Source organism: Petaurus breviceps, unplaced genomic scaffold (genome assembly GCF_028583685.1).
Source record: "Petaurus breviceps papuanus isolate PSGF00001 unplaced genomic scaffold, PetGlider_PUasm1.0 90702, whole genome shotgun sequence".
In the NCBI taxonomy this organism is placed as follows: Eukaryota; Metazoa; Chordata; class Mammalia; order Diprotodontia; family Petauridae; genus Petaurus; species Petaurus breviceps.
This window is the reverse complement of record NW_027187317.1, coordinates 7,125,863-7,145,880: the sequence shown is the minus strand read 5'-3', so window position 1 is coordinate 7,145,880 and position 20,018 is coordinate 7,125,863. Positions and strand designations below refer to the sequence as shown.

At 35.5% G+C, this 20,018-nt stretch overlaps 1 protein-coding gene across 1 annotated transcript in view; it reads right to left on the bottom strand.

Annotated features, from left to right (window-relative positions):
* The window catches only part of USH2A (usherin), a 1,033,591-nt gene that overhangs the window by 752,672 nt on the left and 260,901 nt on the right, over nt 1–20,018 (bottom strand). The window contains exon 21 of the mRNA XM_069066041.1: nt 15,970–16,200. Within this exon, the coding sequence (XP_068922142.1) occupies nt 15,970–16,200 (231 nt within the window). The remainder of the gene's footprint in view (nt 1–15,969; nt 16,201–20,018) is intronic.

Genomic DNA, 20,018 nt, shown 5'->3' with positions numbered 1-20,018 from the left:
ATTGGCATTGCCACCTGTCCATAATATCTGTTAATATCTATAGCAGGATTCCTTTAGTGCATACCTGTTCAAATTCAGTTGTTCTTCCCTACTTCCTCTTAAGTATGATTTCTAATGTTTTATGTTTGGGGTTTGCAATTTCCTTCTCCAGCTTATTTTACAAATGAGGAATTGAGTCAAACAGGGTTAAGTGACTCATCCATCCAGGGTCATATAGCTAGAAAGTGTCTCAGGACAGATTTGAACTCATGAAGATGAGTCTTCCTGACTTCAGACCCAGCACTCCATCCACTTTGTCACTTAGCTGCCTGAAATTATGATAAAGATCGTGACAAATATGTTCTCTCTGTTGACCCTTTGACAGTTTTATTTATGAATGTTTTTCATATACCTTGTACTTACATAGCACTTTAATGTTTGAAAAGGGCTTTACAAATACTAACTCATTGATAGACATTATTTTTAATCCCACTTTACAAAAGAGGAAACTGACGCACTAAGTGAGGCTAAGTGACTCTCCCAATGTCTTGTAGCTGTCAATGTCAAGTCCTCCTGACTCCAAATCTTGTCCTTTATCCACTGCCCCACTCACCTGCTCTATAATTTAACGCTTAACTAGCTTGGTGTTTTTTTAAATGAAAGGTGAGATATACAGACTTAAGGAAATGTGGCAAAGGATTACAACAGATCAGTTGAGTATTTGTATCAAATTTTGTTTTGAAAGTACCATAATTCAAAGATCCAAACCTGAAACTGTAAATCAAAGTTGAAACCAGAATGCTGACACCAATACCTTCTTTGACCTTGAAAAAGGATTCAATCTTTTTGCAGGCAGTTAATACATCTGTAACACTTATCAGGACTGTTTATAAAGCACTTTCAAGATTAAAAGTGCTTTTATTGTATTGTGTGTGTTTATTATTACTGTCATCTTAAACCTCCTGCAATAAGCCATAATGCTATGCTGATAAAACTATATTGAAATATACATCATCATTAAAATGCAATGGCAACAGGCCCAAGAAACTGGTACCTAAGGCAAGGGAGACACTTTCATAACTACTAAGAGTTACTTGTAGTAACATGGAACCAAATTTTTCATCTTCACCATAATAGGCACTCCAACTATTACTACTGATACATGACTCCAAGAAATCAAATCATATAATTAAGTTAGAAGGAATTAAATAAACTAATAATCTATCCTTTATTGTCAGGGCTTCCAAAGACATCCAGTATCCCATTCCAGTGAATAAAAATCTCCACCTTCAGGGAATTCTTCCTTTAACCCAAGATATAGTCTATTGGCTTTCTCTTATTTCATTGTCAAAAGAACTAGATGTTATCTTTAAATGTTCTCCCTATATTAAAAAAAACATTCATTTCTTAAGTTCCTCTGTCCAAAAGACTACCACCATCTCTAGTCGTCCTTTATAGACCTCTAATAATCAATCAACAAGCATTTATTACACATCTAGTCTGTGCTAGGCACTGCCAATACAACTATTAAGTAACTCTCAGCTCTCAAGTTAGAATCCTCTGCTACCTACATGATCTGGGTGCAAGTCACTGACTCCCCTGGTTAATTTTCTCATGCATGCAATGAGAGGATTAGATTATATGGGTTTGGAGGTTGCTTCCAGCTCTAGGTCTATGAGCCTACTTTAGGTCATTTTTGAGTTCTATTCTTAGAAATCAGGAAAACTTTCATTCCAATTTTGCTTCAGACACTATCTCTGTGATGAAATGAAGCCATGAAACCTCTTGTAACCTCATTTTCCTCATCTGTTAAAATGGGGCATAATATCTACTCAACAGGATCGTTGTAAGACTCAAATGAAATTAGTTATGTAAAGCACTTTGCAACCTTTAAAGTCCTACATATGTCAGTAACTTTAATTATTAGTCATTCTATTTGTTGTAAAAATAACTGTCAGTCTTTCTTCACAGCAACTAAAAAATTCCCTTATTACATATTTTTTTTAAAACCTGAGCAATTCAATAAGTTATCTGAATTTTGCAACTTTCAAAATTTTCTCTTCTCTTGTTTTATCAGCAGCACAGTGCAATGGCTAGATGGTGGGACTCTTCAGTCAGCAAAACCTGATTTCTATCTGATTCTTCTTTTTTCATTTATTTATCAGGTATTATTCTACCTGATTTTTATCTCGCCTTTATACTTACAAGGTGTAAGACTCTGAACAACTGACCTGTGATTTCAGTTTCTTCATCTGTAAACTGAGAATAATAATAGCAACTCCTTCAAAGGTTGTTTTGAGTCTCAAATATGATAATGGGAAAGTATTTTGAAAAAAAAAACCCTAAAATGCCATATAAATTCTAGCTACTTTATTGGTTTTCATTACAATTCTGAATGCAAAGAAATTTTCTATTAATGCAAAATTCCACTAAGAACTGGCAACAGTTGTTTGGTAATATTGTCTTTGAAAAAATTCTAAAACAGACATCATGAAAAAGAAAGACTAAAACTAAAAGAACCCTAGAATTGAAAGAGGTAAATAAGAGATTTCATATAGCAGTCAAGTAAAGTGTAGATTTCCTTTTTTTTTTTTTTTTTGGTGCTGGCAACAATAAATCTTTTTATGATTAAAAAAAGAAGTGGAAAAGCAGATGCTAGAAAGCTGATATAAAGAATGTTAGTGCCCAACAAAAACAGTTCATCCTACTGGAAATATTACCTCAGAAATACTGGCAAGGTCAATGTCAGCCCAGCTTGCGGGCTGCATGAGTCCCTGTTGAGCAAGTTAGAAAATGTTTCAAGATTTTTTTGTTGTTACTTATCAAGAAATACTATCTGCTTTGTTGTGTAGGTTTCACTCCTGTTTCTTTTCTTCCAGCTACTCTTTCCTTATTTTCTGGCTCCTTGGGATTAGGAAGGAAGAAAGAAAATTGTCTTGTTCAAGATGAAAACTCAGAATTCATTTTAAAAACTAGGACTAGATTCCAGAGTGGCTCTGAGAAAATGCATGAATGGCATATGTACAGAACAGCTTGCCTTTTCACTGAACCTACGCACTAAAGCAATAGAAAACAGGTATAAAACTTCAGGTAAAAAGAAACAGGAGTAAAAGTCATCAATTCAAATGATTCTTTTGTGTGACCAAGCATAAAATCCCCCAAAGTACAATCTAAAGACACACTTGAATATACTTTGAAACTTCAATGGTTATAAGACGTCATCAATATAGCTCCTCCCTCTAAAGGCATTTGGTCTTCACCCTCCCAAAGGTCCTCCACAGGGGTGCTCCCTGATGCACTGGTTTTCTTGAAATTGCATGTCAACACTCCAGTGGAACCTGTAGGTTGCCCATTCCTTGCTCTCACCACATACTCTCATAGAATCAGAATTGGATGGAACTTTAGCGGTCATCTAGTTCAACCCCTTCATTTAATAGACGGGGAATCAGAAGCCAAGAAAAGTCAAGTGAATTACCTAAAGTCATAGCTGGCAAATGGCAGAATCAAGAGTCAAACCCAGGTTCTTGATTGTCAAATCTAATGAGGTTTTTACTACACCATGTTACCCTCCATGTTTTGGTATAAGAACTCAAATACTCAAGGAGGAGAAAATATAATTAAATAAACCTATATAGTCTGCTTTTTTTCAATACTTCAAAATTATATTTTACCTTGTTACTTGATTATGCCAAAGCATGTTCTTACACATCCTTTTGGAATTTATCTAGATGTCACAGTGGATAGAGTGTGGGATGTAAAGTCAAGAATTGAGCTTGAATCCTACCCCATGCACTTATTAGCTGTGTGACACCAGACAAGTCACTTAACCTCTCTCAGTCATGGTTTCTTCATTTGTAAAATGGTGGCAATAATAATACCTATGTAATAGGTTTTTGTAAGCATCAAATGAGATAATATATGTAAAGTAACCTGCAAAACTTAAAGCACTATAGAGATGTTAACTATTATTATTTACATATATATTATGGAAATAAAGATAAAAATTATATGTAGCTATAGAGGAATGTTCCAACAGGGTAAGAATATGTCCCTAAAGTTAATTTTTACTATTACTTGGAAGATATTCCTTAAGAAGAATTATGGGCTAAAGACTAAAATACAAATGAGAATTTCTATTGACTGAATTCAGTCGATTACATATCATCATGAAAAAGCACTTAGGTATTTATGTCTATTTCTCTGTGCTACTCCTTGGACATAGCAATAGGTTTTGTTCTCCAGAGCTTAAAATTTAAGACTAGAAAAACCTAGACTAGAACATGCTATATATATATGTGTGTGTGTGTGTGTGTGTGTGTGTGTGTGTGTATTTAATTAATTTTGAGAGAATAAAGGGAGATTCTAAACAAAGAACTAATGAACAAAATTGTATAGGTCAAAGTACTTAATGAACATCCAACCCATTGGTCAATTTAAGAAAGACACCATAGTTGCTGACTTACACAGGCAGAGAGGAGAGTGGTAGAATTTAAAAAAAAAAAAGATTTATACTCTGATCAATTATTTCTTTTTTTAATAAAGTAAATATTTCTCCCACTTTTGAGGGAAGTGTTAAAAGAAATACAAGTGTCTGGGGTCTGTTCATCAAAAACATTAAATATAATCAAAGGACTATCAATATGTCCCCTTTTTTGGAATTACATTATCCCTAATAACCAAGTCAAGGGAATAGTTTTATGTTACTTCTAAAGAAAAAAAACAAAGATGAAGAGGGATTATTCTTTTCCTACTCCCTCCTCATTTCCCTAAAACCACCTATGACATTTTCTAATAAAATAAGATAAATTCTCACATGTAACAATGGATTTTTTAAAAAATGATAATATAAAATATTTACATCTACAAGTAGGCCTTCCTATTAAATTTGATTTCCATTGTTAGGAGATTAGATAAAAGGATTTTTTTTTCATTGAGTGTAAAATTTTTTTTTGCCACACCTCATCCTATTTAGTCATCTAATTTTTGGGATTCCTCTCCCTTCTCAACTCATTTTATAATTTATAGATTATTTCTGAAATGAGGCCAAGTTTCCTAGCCTATTGGAAGAATCTTCCTGTCTCTTGTGTCATTTGACTTCATCTAATTGCTTTCTTTTTTTCTTTTTTTTTTTTAAGCAATAGGGGTTAAGTAACTTGCTCAAGGTTACACGGCCAGGTGTTTCTGGGTGGGTGCTAAGTGTCTGAGCCTGGGATTCAATCTCCAGGTCTTCTCAACACTGGAGCCGGTGATCTTACTTGCTGTGCTACCTGGCCGCCCCTTCATCTAATTGCTTTCTAAGAATCCAGAACAAACTTTCACATGGACTATTTGTGCCTGACCTATAGTAGAGCCTTCCAAGCTCATGTTGACTTGACCAACCATAGTTGGACACACCATACCTTGACTCTAACATAGTGATGTCATTTTGGTAAGCTTTCAGAATGAAGGACAACAACCAGTCAACTGCTTACTATAAGTTTTTTTGATGACTGATTGAATGAATGAATTTTCTCATCTAGTTAAGTATTCACAACTAAAATAAGGTAGAATGGTTTCAGCCTCACCCTTGAACTGTGAAGACTGTTTTATATTTGCATTCATATCCTAAAACAACTAAACTTACTCCTAAAAAATTATGGACCTAATTCTCTTAATTGGGGAAGTATAGAAGATGTCATTTTAGAAAATGTCATTTTAGAAAATCATTTTAGAAAAAATGATCATTTTAGATGCTATTTTGATATGTTGGGATTATTTGTATCATATGGAAAGCCACAGAGCTCTCAGCACAGATCCAACTTGAATTAACTCTTCATTCTTGTTTAAAAAAATCTTTCTCTGTAGGACCAATTATGTAACCAACCTCATAAGAGAGAACATTCTTCATTTGCATTGGTGTTTTTTATGTAATGAAATTTTCCTAGCTCCAAGGGGGTTTCGCAAATAGAATATATTCTATTCTGCTTTCCAGTCCTCAAAACAGACTTATTTTCAACTCTATTTACTTGAAAAGCACTAGCTTTGTAGGTACAAGTGGTTCAATTCTTGCCTCTGGTGCTTACCCATGTGACCTTGAAACAAGTTAGTTAACATTCCTGGGTTTTCTCATTTTTTCATCTGTATAATGTCCCCTCTGACATTCCTTCTAGTTCTAGGATCCCAGACTCTATGGTCAAATCGTCTCACATGAGCAAAGACCTAAATGCATATTTCAAACTCTCCTGGTAGAATGATATAATGTCTCAAACACTAACCTAGAAGGAAGAAGACCTAGGTTTTGTAGCCTGGTCACACAACATATGATCACACAATTTTAAAGCTAGAAGGAAACCGAGAGAGGGAGTGACATGCCATGCCTAAGATCACATGTATGTACCTTATAACTGGGGGTCAAGACTGATCTTACTCCAGATCAAATATTTTTTCATTCTCTAGAATGTTTCAACATAGGCTTCAGGTTTCCCCATCTGTCAAAGGAGACAGTTTTATGAGATGATCCCTAAACTGCCTTCCACTTGCTCTCATTTTGTTAGTTTATGGTTTCATAAGTACCCCCTTTAAATCTAAGATACAGGGTGTCCCAGACATCTTAGTGCCATTTTAAGCTTTAAAGGCCTTAAACTGCACTGACTTCTGGGAGCATGCTTAGTAAGTGCTATTACTTGCCTTTTAAGATCAGAGGGTGAATTCATATTGATATTATATTTGGGTAAACTATGTTAAAATTGGTTAAGTTAAAAAAAATCAGTGAACAACAAGGTCACAGCACCAAGTATTTAAATGTCTGATATTACATGTATATATTTATATAAACTTAATATATTATATAAACTATACTTAATATACTATATATACTGAATATATATAGATCTATATGTTCAGTCTGAAATTTAGTGCTATAAAGTCATTCCTTTGCTTGCTTTCAAGTTTAAGGTGGTTCAATGAATAAAATTCTGGGATTAGAATCAGGAAGAAACATCTTCCTAAATTCGAATCTGGCCTTAGACACTTACTAGCTGTGTGACCTTGGGCAAGTCACTTAACCCTGTTTGCCTCAGTTTCCTCATCTGTAAAAATGAGTTGGAGATGGAAATGGCAAACCACTCCAATATCTGTGCCATGAAAAACCCAAATGGGGTAATGAAGTCAGATACAACTGAAAAATGAACAACATATTATTTTTAATATTAACTATTATATGTCACCTATACACCATCCCCATTATGTCAGTTACATTTTAAATGCATAGAAATTATTTAATATAAAGTAAATATTACAGGACTTGCCTTTAAGGTGAGCTATTTTGGGAGCAGAAACTAAGATCTCCTTGATACAGAAAAATTTCACCACCATAATCCCCATCACTGACCCTTGGAATTCCTTTAACAAAATGAACTATTTATTCTACACTTAAACTGAATATTAAGAGTTGAAACACTAGTTAGACCAGTAGTAATGCAGTGATTTATATGTACCCTGTAGCTCAGTCCCCCCAAGTCTGGGTACATATAGACTGGCTTTAGTCTGAGGGGCTAATTTGAAAAAAAATCAGTATCTCCTTGTCTTGTAATTGCTTCTATCCAGAATTTATTACAGGAAATCATTGACTATAGCTAAGATATAGTTCATGTCTAAGTTCTCATGAATTTGGGCTGCAAGGGCTTCAGCTCCCATATACTCAAAGAAACAAAAGCATATAAAAAGAAAATGGCCTTTATTTCACCTTCCAGAAAACACAGACTATATAAAATACTCATAACAACAGAAAAACAGAAATAAAAATCCCTTAACTGCATACCAGAGTTCCCCTCTAGGAAGAATCCAAGTATTCCTAACTATAAGTTCCAATACTCTACACACTGTGCCACCAGCTACTTCTGTGAGGATTACAAAGGAAATTCTCTTCCAAGAGGTAACCTGTCTAGGAACTTCCCTTCTCTCTTTAGAGATCTAGATCCCTGGATTTACTAACTTGTGGTTACTTTCATGGTAATGCTCAAGGTTATTGCTGCCCAAGAAATGTCCTTTTTCTGGTTAAAAGGTTAGACTTTCAGGACCCTACTGAACAGAAAACAAGATAGCAAAATGTTGGGGCTCAAGAATATTTTCCTTAATTGACTTCAAGCCACAAATCTACCTCTGTCATGGATTCTGCAGAAACCCAATATTCATCTATACCCCAGCTACTACCACCTCTTGGGCAAATAAATCCACTCTTAGGTGTTTAGTTACTGACTTGTACCCAGAAAGTTGTTAATGAGCACAAGCAGCTCTGATGTACTTTTACTCCAAGGCATAGCCATTACAGGCTCTGAGGGATAGGGAGGAGAGAAATTGAGTACAGACATTGGTTTTACCTTTCCCTTCAGAATCCAGGGAGCAGCTCTGCTATTCTTTAGTCTGTCCTCTAAAAAGGTAAAAAGTACAAAGGTTTTGAAAATTATTTATCAGTTTCTTTATAGGTCAATACAGGAGTGGGACTCTCTGATAAGAGTCTGTCCTTCCAAACATCCAAGGGAGAGCAGACCTAGTCACTGAAAATTAAACCAAAGAAGGCACAAGAAGTAACTCCAAAATAACCAATTAAAGTTTGTGTAGACTCAGTCTCTGAGACAATATTAGGGGTTGTCTGTCATCCTTTCAGCAAAATACAAAGGAACATGTCCAGATTTTATAGAGGTGCCTTAAAAGTTCCCAGACAAAAGTTCATTATCATATACCTAAGATCATATCGTCACACCAGGATAGAGCAATATGTGTTAATGGGGCCCTAGAAATATTTATGGAACATAGAACAAAACAATAGGGGAAGACAGAGTTCATGCCTATGGTCTAGCCATCCCAAAATGGATAAAGTTTCTAAATGCCTCAAGGTGACTGGCTACAACCATACAATGAGGTAGAAAACGATGCCTTTCAAATACTGTTGTTTTTTTTTAATGGAGAAGGCATGAGATGTGTTAAAAAAAAAAATAAAGGAAACATTAAGTAGCAAAAGGGGCACAGAAATAACAAGTTAGAAGTAAAGACTGACATTATCTAAATGATATTTTTCTTGTATTAATCCATTAATAATTACTTATAAATTAAAATAATTTAATAAGAATATTTTTATAGACTAGTGTAAGAATGTGAATTACAAAGAAAAGCAAGAAAAAAGCATAATAATGAGAAAAAGATATGGCATACCATTGAACCAAAAAGCCTAACCCTGAACTATTTAAACAATTAATTGACTATCATAAATGGGAAATGGATAACAGAAATGACATCTGTTAATATTTTTAAAATGTTTACATATATTAAATCAATACAAATTAATTACCACAACAAGGAGAACAAAAGATCCCAGAAGGAGTCTTACTCAACAAATATATGACATTTGCCAAATAGAGAGCGACGACTGCCAAGGATAACATCAGATTAGAATATAAATTCATTTGTGAAATCTCATAAAGAAAAATGATGAATGCTTATGATCATCATCAGCTCATAATGAAGAGTAAAGCAGTAGAGGGTAAAAATTTGTTTTTTTAAGTTGGGCAAGACATCCAACAAAGCAAGGATGAAAAGGGAATGAGGACAACAAACAGAAGAAAAATGGAAAAGATTTGTCAAAATAATTGTAAAAACAAACAAACAAATTACTATTTTCTCCACCAAGGACAATGGAACCACCACACTTGGACTATAACTTTATTGTCAGGGATGTACGTAGAAGGGAACTAAAAATAGAACTAAGGAAAACAAACACTTAGAAAGTCACATAGAAATCTATGTTGGGACAATCACAATCTATGGATGGTGAGATCTTCCAGATTTTCATATGTATTCATGGCATTATGCTGATTGCATCGAGCCCCAGAACATTACAGAGCCTCCTGGAAGGGAGCTGCCGTCATTCAAAGGAGTCAGGCCTGACCACCCATGTAGAAAAGACCAAGCGATGAAGAACATCTATTGCAGATTTCAACAAGCATTTGTGTAAACATATAGACCTTCTTAATCAGTATGTATATCTGAGACAGACCATACAGATGGACAGTGAATTGGACCCAGAATTGAAAAGGAAGAGGAAAATGAGCTGGCCTGCTCTTAGGAAGTGTCACCAAAAAAAAAAAAAAGGAAAGAAAAAAATCCAAACTTAACCTTCACATGAAAACAGTGAAGCCAACAAGCATTTATTAAGGACTCACAGTACCAGACACCATGCTAAGCTTTTGATCTCTTGGGTTCTTCTGTTGCTTTCCTGGGGTACTGAGTATTAGGATATTCCAGGTTCTCAGGAACCTATCAGACTAGGGGACTGCTAGCTTTCAGCCTTCTCATAGTGGTCTGATTCAGGGTAAAGTTTCATCACTGCTCTACTGCTCTGAGCCTTGTTAGTTCCTGAGCTGGGTTTGAATCTTTGCAATGCAGCTATTGCCTTGTCTCTGATTCAAAAATCTTGTAAACAGCTGCTGTGCTTAGACAGTTAGAAAGTTTTTCAAATTTGGAATGATAAAACTATAACGTCCTATCTGGTCTGGCATTCCTGTCCTGGATTTTCCTCTGGGCTAGAAGTGGGCAGATAAATGGTACAATGAATAGAGTACCAGGCCTGGAGTCAGGAAGATTCATCTTTCTGAATTTAAATCTGGTCTCAGATACTTACTAGCTGTGTTAACCAGAGCAAGTCAATTAATCCTGTTTGCCTCAGTTTCCTCATCTCTAAAATGAGCTAGAGAAGAAAATGGTAAACCACTCCAATATCTGTGCTAAGAAAACCCCAAATGGGGTCATGAAGAGTTGTACATGACTGAAAAGACTGAACACCAACAGAAGCTAGAATACATATTGTATCCTAACAGGATCTTCTAGTTAGTATCTTTTCCTGCAGTCTAGAAAAGGTCACAATCTCTGTATTAGGTCTGGTGCCTCTCTCTTCTTGTCTTTTTGCATAGTACAGTCTTTTCTCAGTTTCTGTGTAAGAGAATGCTCTGTGTCGATGCACCTCCAATCAGACCATGCTACCAGTGCCCACACAACTCTGTCTGCTTTCATATGCTGACTTGGGATGGAAATAAGACTCAGTGTATTTTTTTTTCTTGGATTTCCTGTTCAGGATTTGGTCTGGTGCGTTTTCTAGATCTTTGTAGAGAGGATGTATTAAGGAACTAAGACATACTTCTGTTGTCTTGGTTTCTCCCATAAAGGCGAGTCCTCAGAGAGCTCCCCAAGTCTATGAAGTTCTGCTACAGAGATAGTCTCTACATTGGCTCAACTGGACCATACTGTCAGGACCCTTTGTTCCTCCAAACTACCAGGTTATTGTTTTCCCTTACAACCTCCCCAGCCCCTTGGTCATGAAAGTTGGTCCAATTTGCTCCCTCACTGGAGGAAATGTACTCCAGCAAATATAATATGATGAACCTGGGGTTTTGTCATCACAAAGAGAGTTCACAAATCTCTTCCTCATTTCCATTTTTTTTCTCCTATCTTATGACTCTGATTTCAATATGATGTACTAAAAGCTCTGGGTCAAAGACTACAGTTTCAACCTGAAGTTCATAGGTTCCTAGTTGTGGTCCCTGTCTTCATTGTCAGAATGCCCTCCATTTACATGGAAGGAGTAGAAATCTACTCCCTGTTCCATTGAGAGTAATCAATATACACCATCTAAAGATCATGTGCCACAGTGCATTTCCAATCACACCTTGCCCTAACTCAATCATGACATTAGATAGATAATCGCAATTACCAAGGACACCAAATGCTAAAGACTTAGACTGGCTTTGTCATTTCAGGTTCAATGTGAGGACAATATGCATTTATTCAGTAGTTAACAAAAGATGTACTTAGCCATACCACAGAAAGTATAATTGGTTAGAGGAGCATAACTCAGCTAATGTAGGTCCCCTTGCCTCTTTGAGGAAATGTGTAGGGTAGAATAGTATGTGGTGATTCGTGTAGCTTCAGGAAAACTGCCAAGTCTAAATTGGTATTAGCTCTGAACTCAGGAAATTCTCCAACATCAGCCTTCTCAGTAACAGGGCTAAAAGTATACCCCACCACATCTGGCAGTCTTGGATCTTCTCACAGAATCAGGCTTAGGCACAGAGCTGAAAGGACATTAGAGGCCATCAAGTAAAATACCTTCGGTTTAAGATAAGAAAAACAAGGCTCAGGGAGGGTAAATGGTTTGCCTGAGATCATAGAGGTACTAAGAATCAGAGGGGAAAATTGAGCACAAGTCCTCTGACCCTGGAGCCAACTTTCTTTTTGCTATGTAACAGAATGGACTGGGGATACTTAACTGGAGAAGAGTAGACATGATATCTGTCTTCAAGTATTTGAAGGGAACTCCTGAAGAAGAATTATTGGTTTGGTTTGGTTTGGTTTGGTTTGGCCCCAGAAGGCAGAATTAGGAATATGTCAGGAAATATTTTACTGAAGAATCAGAACTGTATCAAAAATGGAAGAGGTTCTTTCAGAAGATGATTGACACCTTCAGATGATTCAACATCAGAAACTGATATGATTTTATTAGTGGAAATGACATTAAAGAAGAGCTATTTCTATCTGCTTTGCTGCTGACCACTAAAGACCAGGAGACTTGCCCATCTGATTTGCAGCTGAAACCTTCCATATGTACTATCTCCTCCATTAAAATATGAGCTCCTTGAGGGCAAGAACTATTTATACAGATTTATATTTGTATTTCTGTGCTTAGCACAGTGTTTTACACATAATAATAAATGATTTTTATTCAAAAATTCATTCATTCATTTAAACATTTAACATTGAACTTCCATATGTGGGATCTTTATGCCCATAGATAACTAGGAAGACTGCCTTAGGAGCTGATTAAGTACAGAGAAGGAGGAGGCTAGATTTAGGGAAGACTAGTCTAACCCAAATTATAGAGGTGAGGTTGGGAATTCTGGTAGATATTGGTCCTATCATATTTGGGAAGATTCATATAGTCAGAGTGAAATGAATATAAGTAGTAGAACAATTTATACTATAATCACAATAACATAAAGGAAAACAACTCTGAAAGCTATAGAATTTTAATCAGTGGTCCCCAATAGGGATTATGAGAAATAATTAGTATTAGAGTTCATGTTTTAGTAAGTTCAATGAAATGATCAAAGTAAGTTTGGGGAAAGAAAATTTGAATAAAAATAATAACTGTAATATTCTCTTTTCAATCATCTTTGATATTTTTAGGAACATTTGGTAGACCACTGTGAAGGATTTACCTGAGCATCCACACAAGTCACACTTTATGAGGTCTAACATATACTATTTAAGGAAGTTCCCTCATCAATAAAATAACTGCTCCATCAAAGATTAAAAATATATACACATATATAACCCATATGTATTTGTAGAATATACATATGTGTATATATGATCATATTGTATATCAAGCATTACTTTGATAAAAGAACTCTTTACCAGGAATTGAACACCAATATGTCTTAAGGAACTGTCATAGAAAGAGACAAAAGCTTTATTTTGCCTTATCCCCCAGATTTCTTTAAGAGTTTGATGAAATGCAGAAGAGATATAAGAAATAAGCATTTATTAAACTCCCACTGTGTGCCAACTACTGGTACCTTACAAATATCTCATTTGTCCTCATAACAACTATAACAGATAGAAGTTTTTTATTAATCCCATTCTACAAGTAAGGAAACCAAGGCCGGCATAGGTTAAAGGTCTTGCCTAGTTCCTGACACCAGATGAAATGCTCTTATTTATTGTACCATGTAACTATCAAATAATTAATCAGAAGATGCTATCTTTAAAAAAACCTGCAAATTAAAACAAGCACAGAAACTTTTAGTATTTCTGGTGAATCTCAGTTAATACAGGTGTCCTTATCCACTATTCTGAATCTCACCTCCATCTCAATTCTCGTATATCCTTTTAGTACATTATCTACCCTATATCTTTTTTTTTAAAGCAATTGGGGCTAAGTAACTTGCTCAAGGTTACACAGCCAGTTATTTCTGGGTGTGGTGCTAAGTATCTGAGCCCGGATTCGATCCCCAGGTCATCCCGACACTGGAGCCGGTGCTCTTACTCGCTGAGCCACCTGGATGCCCCTAAGCAATTGTGGTTAAGTAACTTGCTCAAGGTTATACGGCCAGGTGTTTCTGGGTGGGTGCTAAGTGTCTGAGTCTGGATTCAATCCCCAGGTCATCCTGACACTGGGGCTAGTGCTCTTACTCGCTGTGCTACCTGGCCTCCCCTACCCTATATCTTTCTAAGGTTGGGCCCATATAGCACCAAAAAAAATCCTGATGGATTGGCAAAATTAAATTGTTTCAGTCAATTGAGAAACATTTTTTTGAGAAGGGTCCAGAAATGTGATTTCATCAGTGTAAGAAACTCAATGAGGAATCTTCTTCCTTGGATACACATAGGTAATTCTTCTATAACTTAAAGAGAATGGTCATGAAATAAGTCTGCCAAATCATAAATTGAGGTTCCAAAAGTTACTCTCTACTTTACAAGTGAAAGAAAATCTGAAAAGCAGAGTGAGGATGGGAATAGGGGTCAGCTATTGATGAAAAAGCAATTGTAATATTATGATACAGCTGAATAGATGAAGACTTCCTTTCTTTGCCTGAGATTTTACAAATACTTAAGGACTTCTCAATCTAAAACTACACTTTTACCTATCTTACCCTCCTTTTAATAATGTGTACTCCAAGCACATTTTCAGTACAGCTGGAAGCTTTTTTTAGAGACAGAAGGATCCTGCTCAGTGAGACTCGTGTTTATGGCCTAACTTTTTTAAAGATTAATTTGGAAAACTTCCCAGAGAATACATCTGCCCCTAGCACTTGAACCTGAGTATAAGACTGGCCAGGGAGATGATGAGGACAACTAAATTTATTAATAGTAAATGGACCACTCTATCTTTCAGTACAACAACAGTGGGTGATCCCATCAAAAATCTGTCCAGTGGCTAGCCAACAGATTCAGGCTGACACACCTGCATCAGGAACGCACAGCTGTACACAAACTGAAGATGCTTCATCAGTGAACATGCTTCAATGCCAAATGTTTGACCAGGAATCTAGCTTACAAAACTATTTCACCAAGTAATTAAGTTCTATTTTCATCCTGGTCTTTCTCTTCTTTTTTTTCATAGTGCATAGCTACTTTATATGAATGTTAATCAGAAACTATTATAGGCTATCCCGTATCCTTCCTTATTACTAGAATTTTGATGATCTTGATTCAACTATTCATTTTAACAAAACAATTACCAGATACCTACCTATGCACAAAATGGGCCTCTCTGAATTTTATATACATTTATGAGTTTCTACAAATAGTTGTGGCTTTTGTGAATTAACACAGAGTGGGAAAGTGATTCATGATCAAAAGGAAAGACTTTACACAAGAATGGTGCCATGAAAGAACACTTGATGATTCCAAAAAAACTTGGAATCAAAAGACTTGGATTTTAGTCTCACATCTGAGACTTATTAGCCATGTGGTCATGGCTCAGTTCCCTCATCTGTGAAATGGATCACACTGCTTGCCCTACCAATTTCACAGGTTTGTTATAAGGACAACACTCCATATACTATAAAGCATTATATAAAGGAGAGTAACTTCTTTGATCCTATAGGCAGGGGTGGTTTGCAAACTATGATTTATAGAGATTTAGGTGGAGCAGGGAAGAATATATTCTTATTATGGTTCTGTTTCACCAGATAAGTCACTTTGAGCTCCTCTTGCCCTCTCCACCCCACTCCACAGCAACCTGATGTTTTATAAGAGATCATACCAGTTGTTTAAAAAAAAAGACAAGTGCAGTATAAATAATAGAATTCCTTCATTAATACATGTGTTTAATTAGCATTCATTTCTATAAACAGATATACTATATATTAATTACAAAGATTTGTCAGAATTATAGCATGTAATTTAGGGATTACCCATTCAATTACTTTTAGGTGAAGTAATAATCAATGAACTAACCTGTAAAGTCTGTATTGACAGGCAGAGTTGAGCTGGGGAATTTATAATATCCATTTCCAATAAAACGGATGCCTTTTGTCATTTCACTGTCCAGTCCTGGCAAAGATATCTCCCTCCTTTCTAGCTGGTAGATGGGAGAAGGTCCGTTCAGTTCTCCAGGTGGAGGCCAACTAATCTTCATAGTTGTACAGTTGATTCCTTCAACATGTGGAGCTCTCACACGGGCTGGGGCTGTGTATGAAAAAGTGCTTATAACCAAACATGATAAATATAGATAGATATAGATCAGATATAAATTTGAAGAATTTCATTTTAATTGGGATGGATACTCTTGTCAATGGATTCTCCCTTTCTCATTTAACAGTCTTTACAAGTTATGCCCTAAAATTTCCTAAACTGGTGATGAACCTCCCCAAATGATCAATATTGGTCCTCCAATTACAAATGCTATCAACAAGCCCAAGTTCAAGGATCAAACAAGACAATATTTGTAAAGTTCTTTGCAAACATTAAAGCATTATATAAATGCCAGCTGAGAATGAAGATGATAATGATGACATACATGGTCCCTGCCCTCAAGGAGTCTACAATTTAGCTAGGGAGAAAATGTGTACATAAAAATGTAAGTAAAGCATAAACCCATATATTATTAGGATGTTATTGCAAGATCCCAAGCCTAAAGTGTCAAGGTGTATGTATGTATGAATATATAAGGAAAACACCTCACCTTAAGAAAACTGCCATAGTTATTTCAATAAAATTGAAGACATAACCATTCTTTATTAATTTCTAAAAGTACCTACAAGTTTTTCAGTAAAATACATATGTGTAGAAATTGAATTTTAAACATTTAAGTAATTTAAATGACATTTAACAAGGAAGATGGGTCATAAATAGACCAGTTTAGTGAAAGATCAAATAATTCTATATCCTACATGCTGCTATAATTCATAGGATATCATTACTGTAGTAGATGAATGCTTATCAAGCATGTTCATTATTTTTCCTTATCCTTCATTTTCATTCATTAATTTACTTATGCATCCATTGACAAAAACTACATTAGTGACTGGTCTCAGAAGTTGTCAATATGAAATTCCACTAAGAATTCCTTACCATTAGGCTGTTAGTCAAAATTTAGAGAGCAACTCAATTTATGTATAACGTGCTACCACCATCAAGCAATAGCTCAATGTCTACACCAGTAGCCTTTCTTTTGGGATTGCAATAAATATTAAAGCTTAGGAAGATGAGAGCAATTTATGGAACGTGATTACATGTCCTTCCCATGTATAGAGCCCAAATTTAGCCCCAAAAGGTGGAATTAAGCAGCTGTTGTCTTCATAATCCCTTTCAAACCCTGCTAGGGTGCAAGAAGTACCACCTTTATTATGAGAAACATTCAATTTAGCTGAAGTTATATTAAAAATTATGCACATTTTTTGTATAAATGTCAGTGACTCTTTGTTAACTGAACAGTTGAAGGAAGTGTGCAAAAACACACCTAATAAGTGAGGGGTGAATTTTCCATGGTCCACAGAAGCCTTTGCTTCAATGCTTCATTTGGTCCTCAACCTTCTGATACAACTCTCTATCATCCTATCAAACTGGCAAAATAAGGACGTTAAACAAGTCTTGTATGGCCTTAATGATCTGATATATCAGAATCAATGTTCTCTTTGTAGTTAGGTAAATAAATCTGGAAGCAAGTTAGAAAAACCAAACTCCAAGAAGCTTCGCACTTTTGGTTTAACTTTTAACAGAGGTGGCATGACCTACCAACTGGTGACACAGAAAAAAATGGTCCTTATCAGTAATGGCACATGCCATTGGTTTCAACAGCCCTGTAAGATTAGTGCAAAGTACTCTAACTTTAGCTGCTAGGAGACTGCCTCTTAGTTTCATGGGGAAATCTTTTTTTGAAGCAGTTATATTAGCCTTAGGGAGTCAATGTCAGAGGATGTCTCCCATCAGAACACTTTTTTTTTTATTATTCTTTGGCTTTTTTTTTTTTAAATACCAGCTGGTCTATCAAACAGACACATGCAGAGGATTTGACCAGTTTTAAAGAGAAAGTGCCCTACTGTGTCATTATCTTCAATGTGTTTCCAAGACTAGAAGAGAGGGTTAAGTATAGTTACAGACCAATTTAACTGGGCTAATCTCACAAAAGAAGAATGATGAAAAGATCATAGATATTTCTAATGCAGTTAGAAAAACCCACATAAGAGGTGTCTAAAAAGTAGGAAAAGTTTAGACTGATTTCACAGAATCATTAAGTGATGGGCTTAGAGATATGAATTAATACATTTGAATACCTCAATACCTGGTGGGTGAAAAAAACAGTAAATTAAGGAGTATGTTCTATCCGTAATGACTGTGGTCTGTAAGATTTCAGTTACTGTCTCCAATTCCAAGTCTATATAAATTTAAAACCATTAAATGCATATAAATCTCAGTGTTGCTTTTTTCATATACAAAATGGGTATAATTAAGATTCTTCCTCTCCTATGGCACAGGAGTACTTTGGCAGTCAACTGACTTCAGAGAAAAATAAATTACAATAAACCTTTTGGGTTACAGAGAATTTCCTCTACATGTGTAATGCATCACAGCAACCATATAGCATAACTGGTATAGCCTCCAAATAACATATAGTGAAATTTACTAATAATGATGCACTCTATCCTTATGCAATAATTCAATTCTTTTTCTTCAGTTCAGATTGAGCATCACATAAAAGTCAACTGTTACCATGACATGTTGGTTATTTGTAGCATCCTAAATTCTGTGATAGCATCTAAAACATGAAGACTGCCTTCAAAACCCAACATGTTTAAAGAACACTATCATATAAACCTTAATCCATTTTTCTTTTAAATAAAGAAATACTCTTATTTTTTTACACTAGCACTATTAGCATGTCTCACTTCCTACATTAACCTAGAAAAATTATCCTACTTCTATTCTCTGTCTTATAAATATTCTTTTAAAAATCTCTGGATGCTATAAATTCTTCTTTAGGCATCGTTTATGACTTTATAATCTAATTAGTATCACATCATAATGAAGAAATTTACAATGTTAAAATTAAAGTGGGGTGGTGTGAAGTTCTGAACTGCCTGGCCTAAGGAGAGCAGAGTGTTTAAATAAAGAGAAGTATTAAACACAAAGCTGGATAGGGAAAATGGCTTTGTAAGAAGAATTTATCCTTTTAATTTTGAAGAGGACAAAAGCTTCTTTGAAGATAGCTAAGAGGGCAGAACAATGCTACCCTCTAATTTGGGACAGGAAGAACTTGATGAAATGTTATGAAAATATTTTTAAGTGTTACCAATTTCCTGTTGCTAAAATTGAGATGATCAAATGAAAAGAGTCCTTCCATGGACAAGAGAAGTTGACTGTCATGAGATTGTGAAAAGAATCGTTTGGCATTCAATAGGTGGTTCCATATTCTCTGCACAGGTAAAATGCTGCTACTTAATTACTGCATAGCACCTCCCTTCAGCCAAAAAAAATTATCAAATGCGATTCTAAAATGTGGCTTGGCCTAGGACATAGACAAATATTTGTCTGTTCTAAATCAATGTGAAGATTTTTCTATCTGATGGCTGCACTAAAGTCAGCTCCTCCAAAAAGGAAAATCTTACAAACTTCAGAGGATCCTATAGATTTCCCCATGATAGCAAGCATGCCCATCAAAAGAACATTGACCACTAATGCCTATACTTATGCCAACAGGAGATTGCCTTGGTTCTCATTAATTGCTGGGCCAATAGCATTCTCTCTGCACAGACGAAAGAGTAGAGGGCCCATTATTTCTGAACCATACATAGAGACAGTAGAGATGACAATAACCAGTGTTCCCTTAAAGTCCACCATTAATAAATGGTAGCTGCTTGGACTGTAATTATGGCATCCCTGCTACCCAAACTTGAAGCTTTTATGGGGCTTATGCAATTAACTACTTAAATGCATCGTAACACATGCTTCTCTGACAGCGAAGTATTGATTTTTTAATCATTTTCAAGTCTCCTCCAGCACAAATA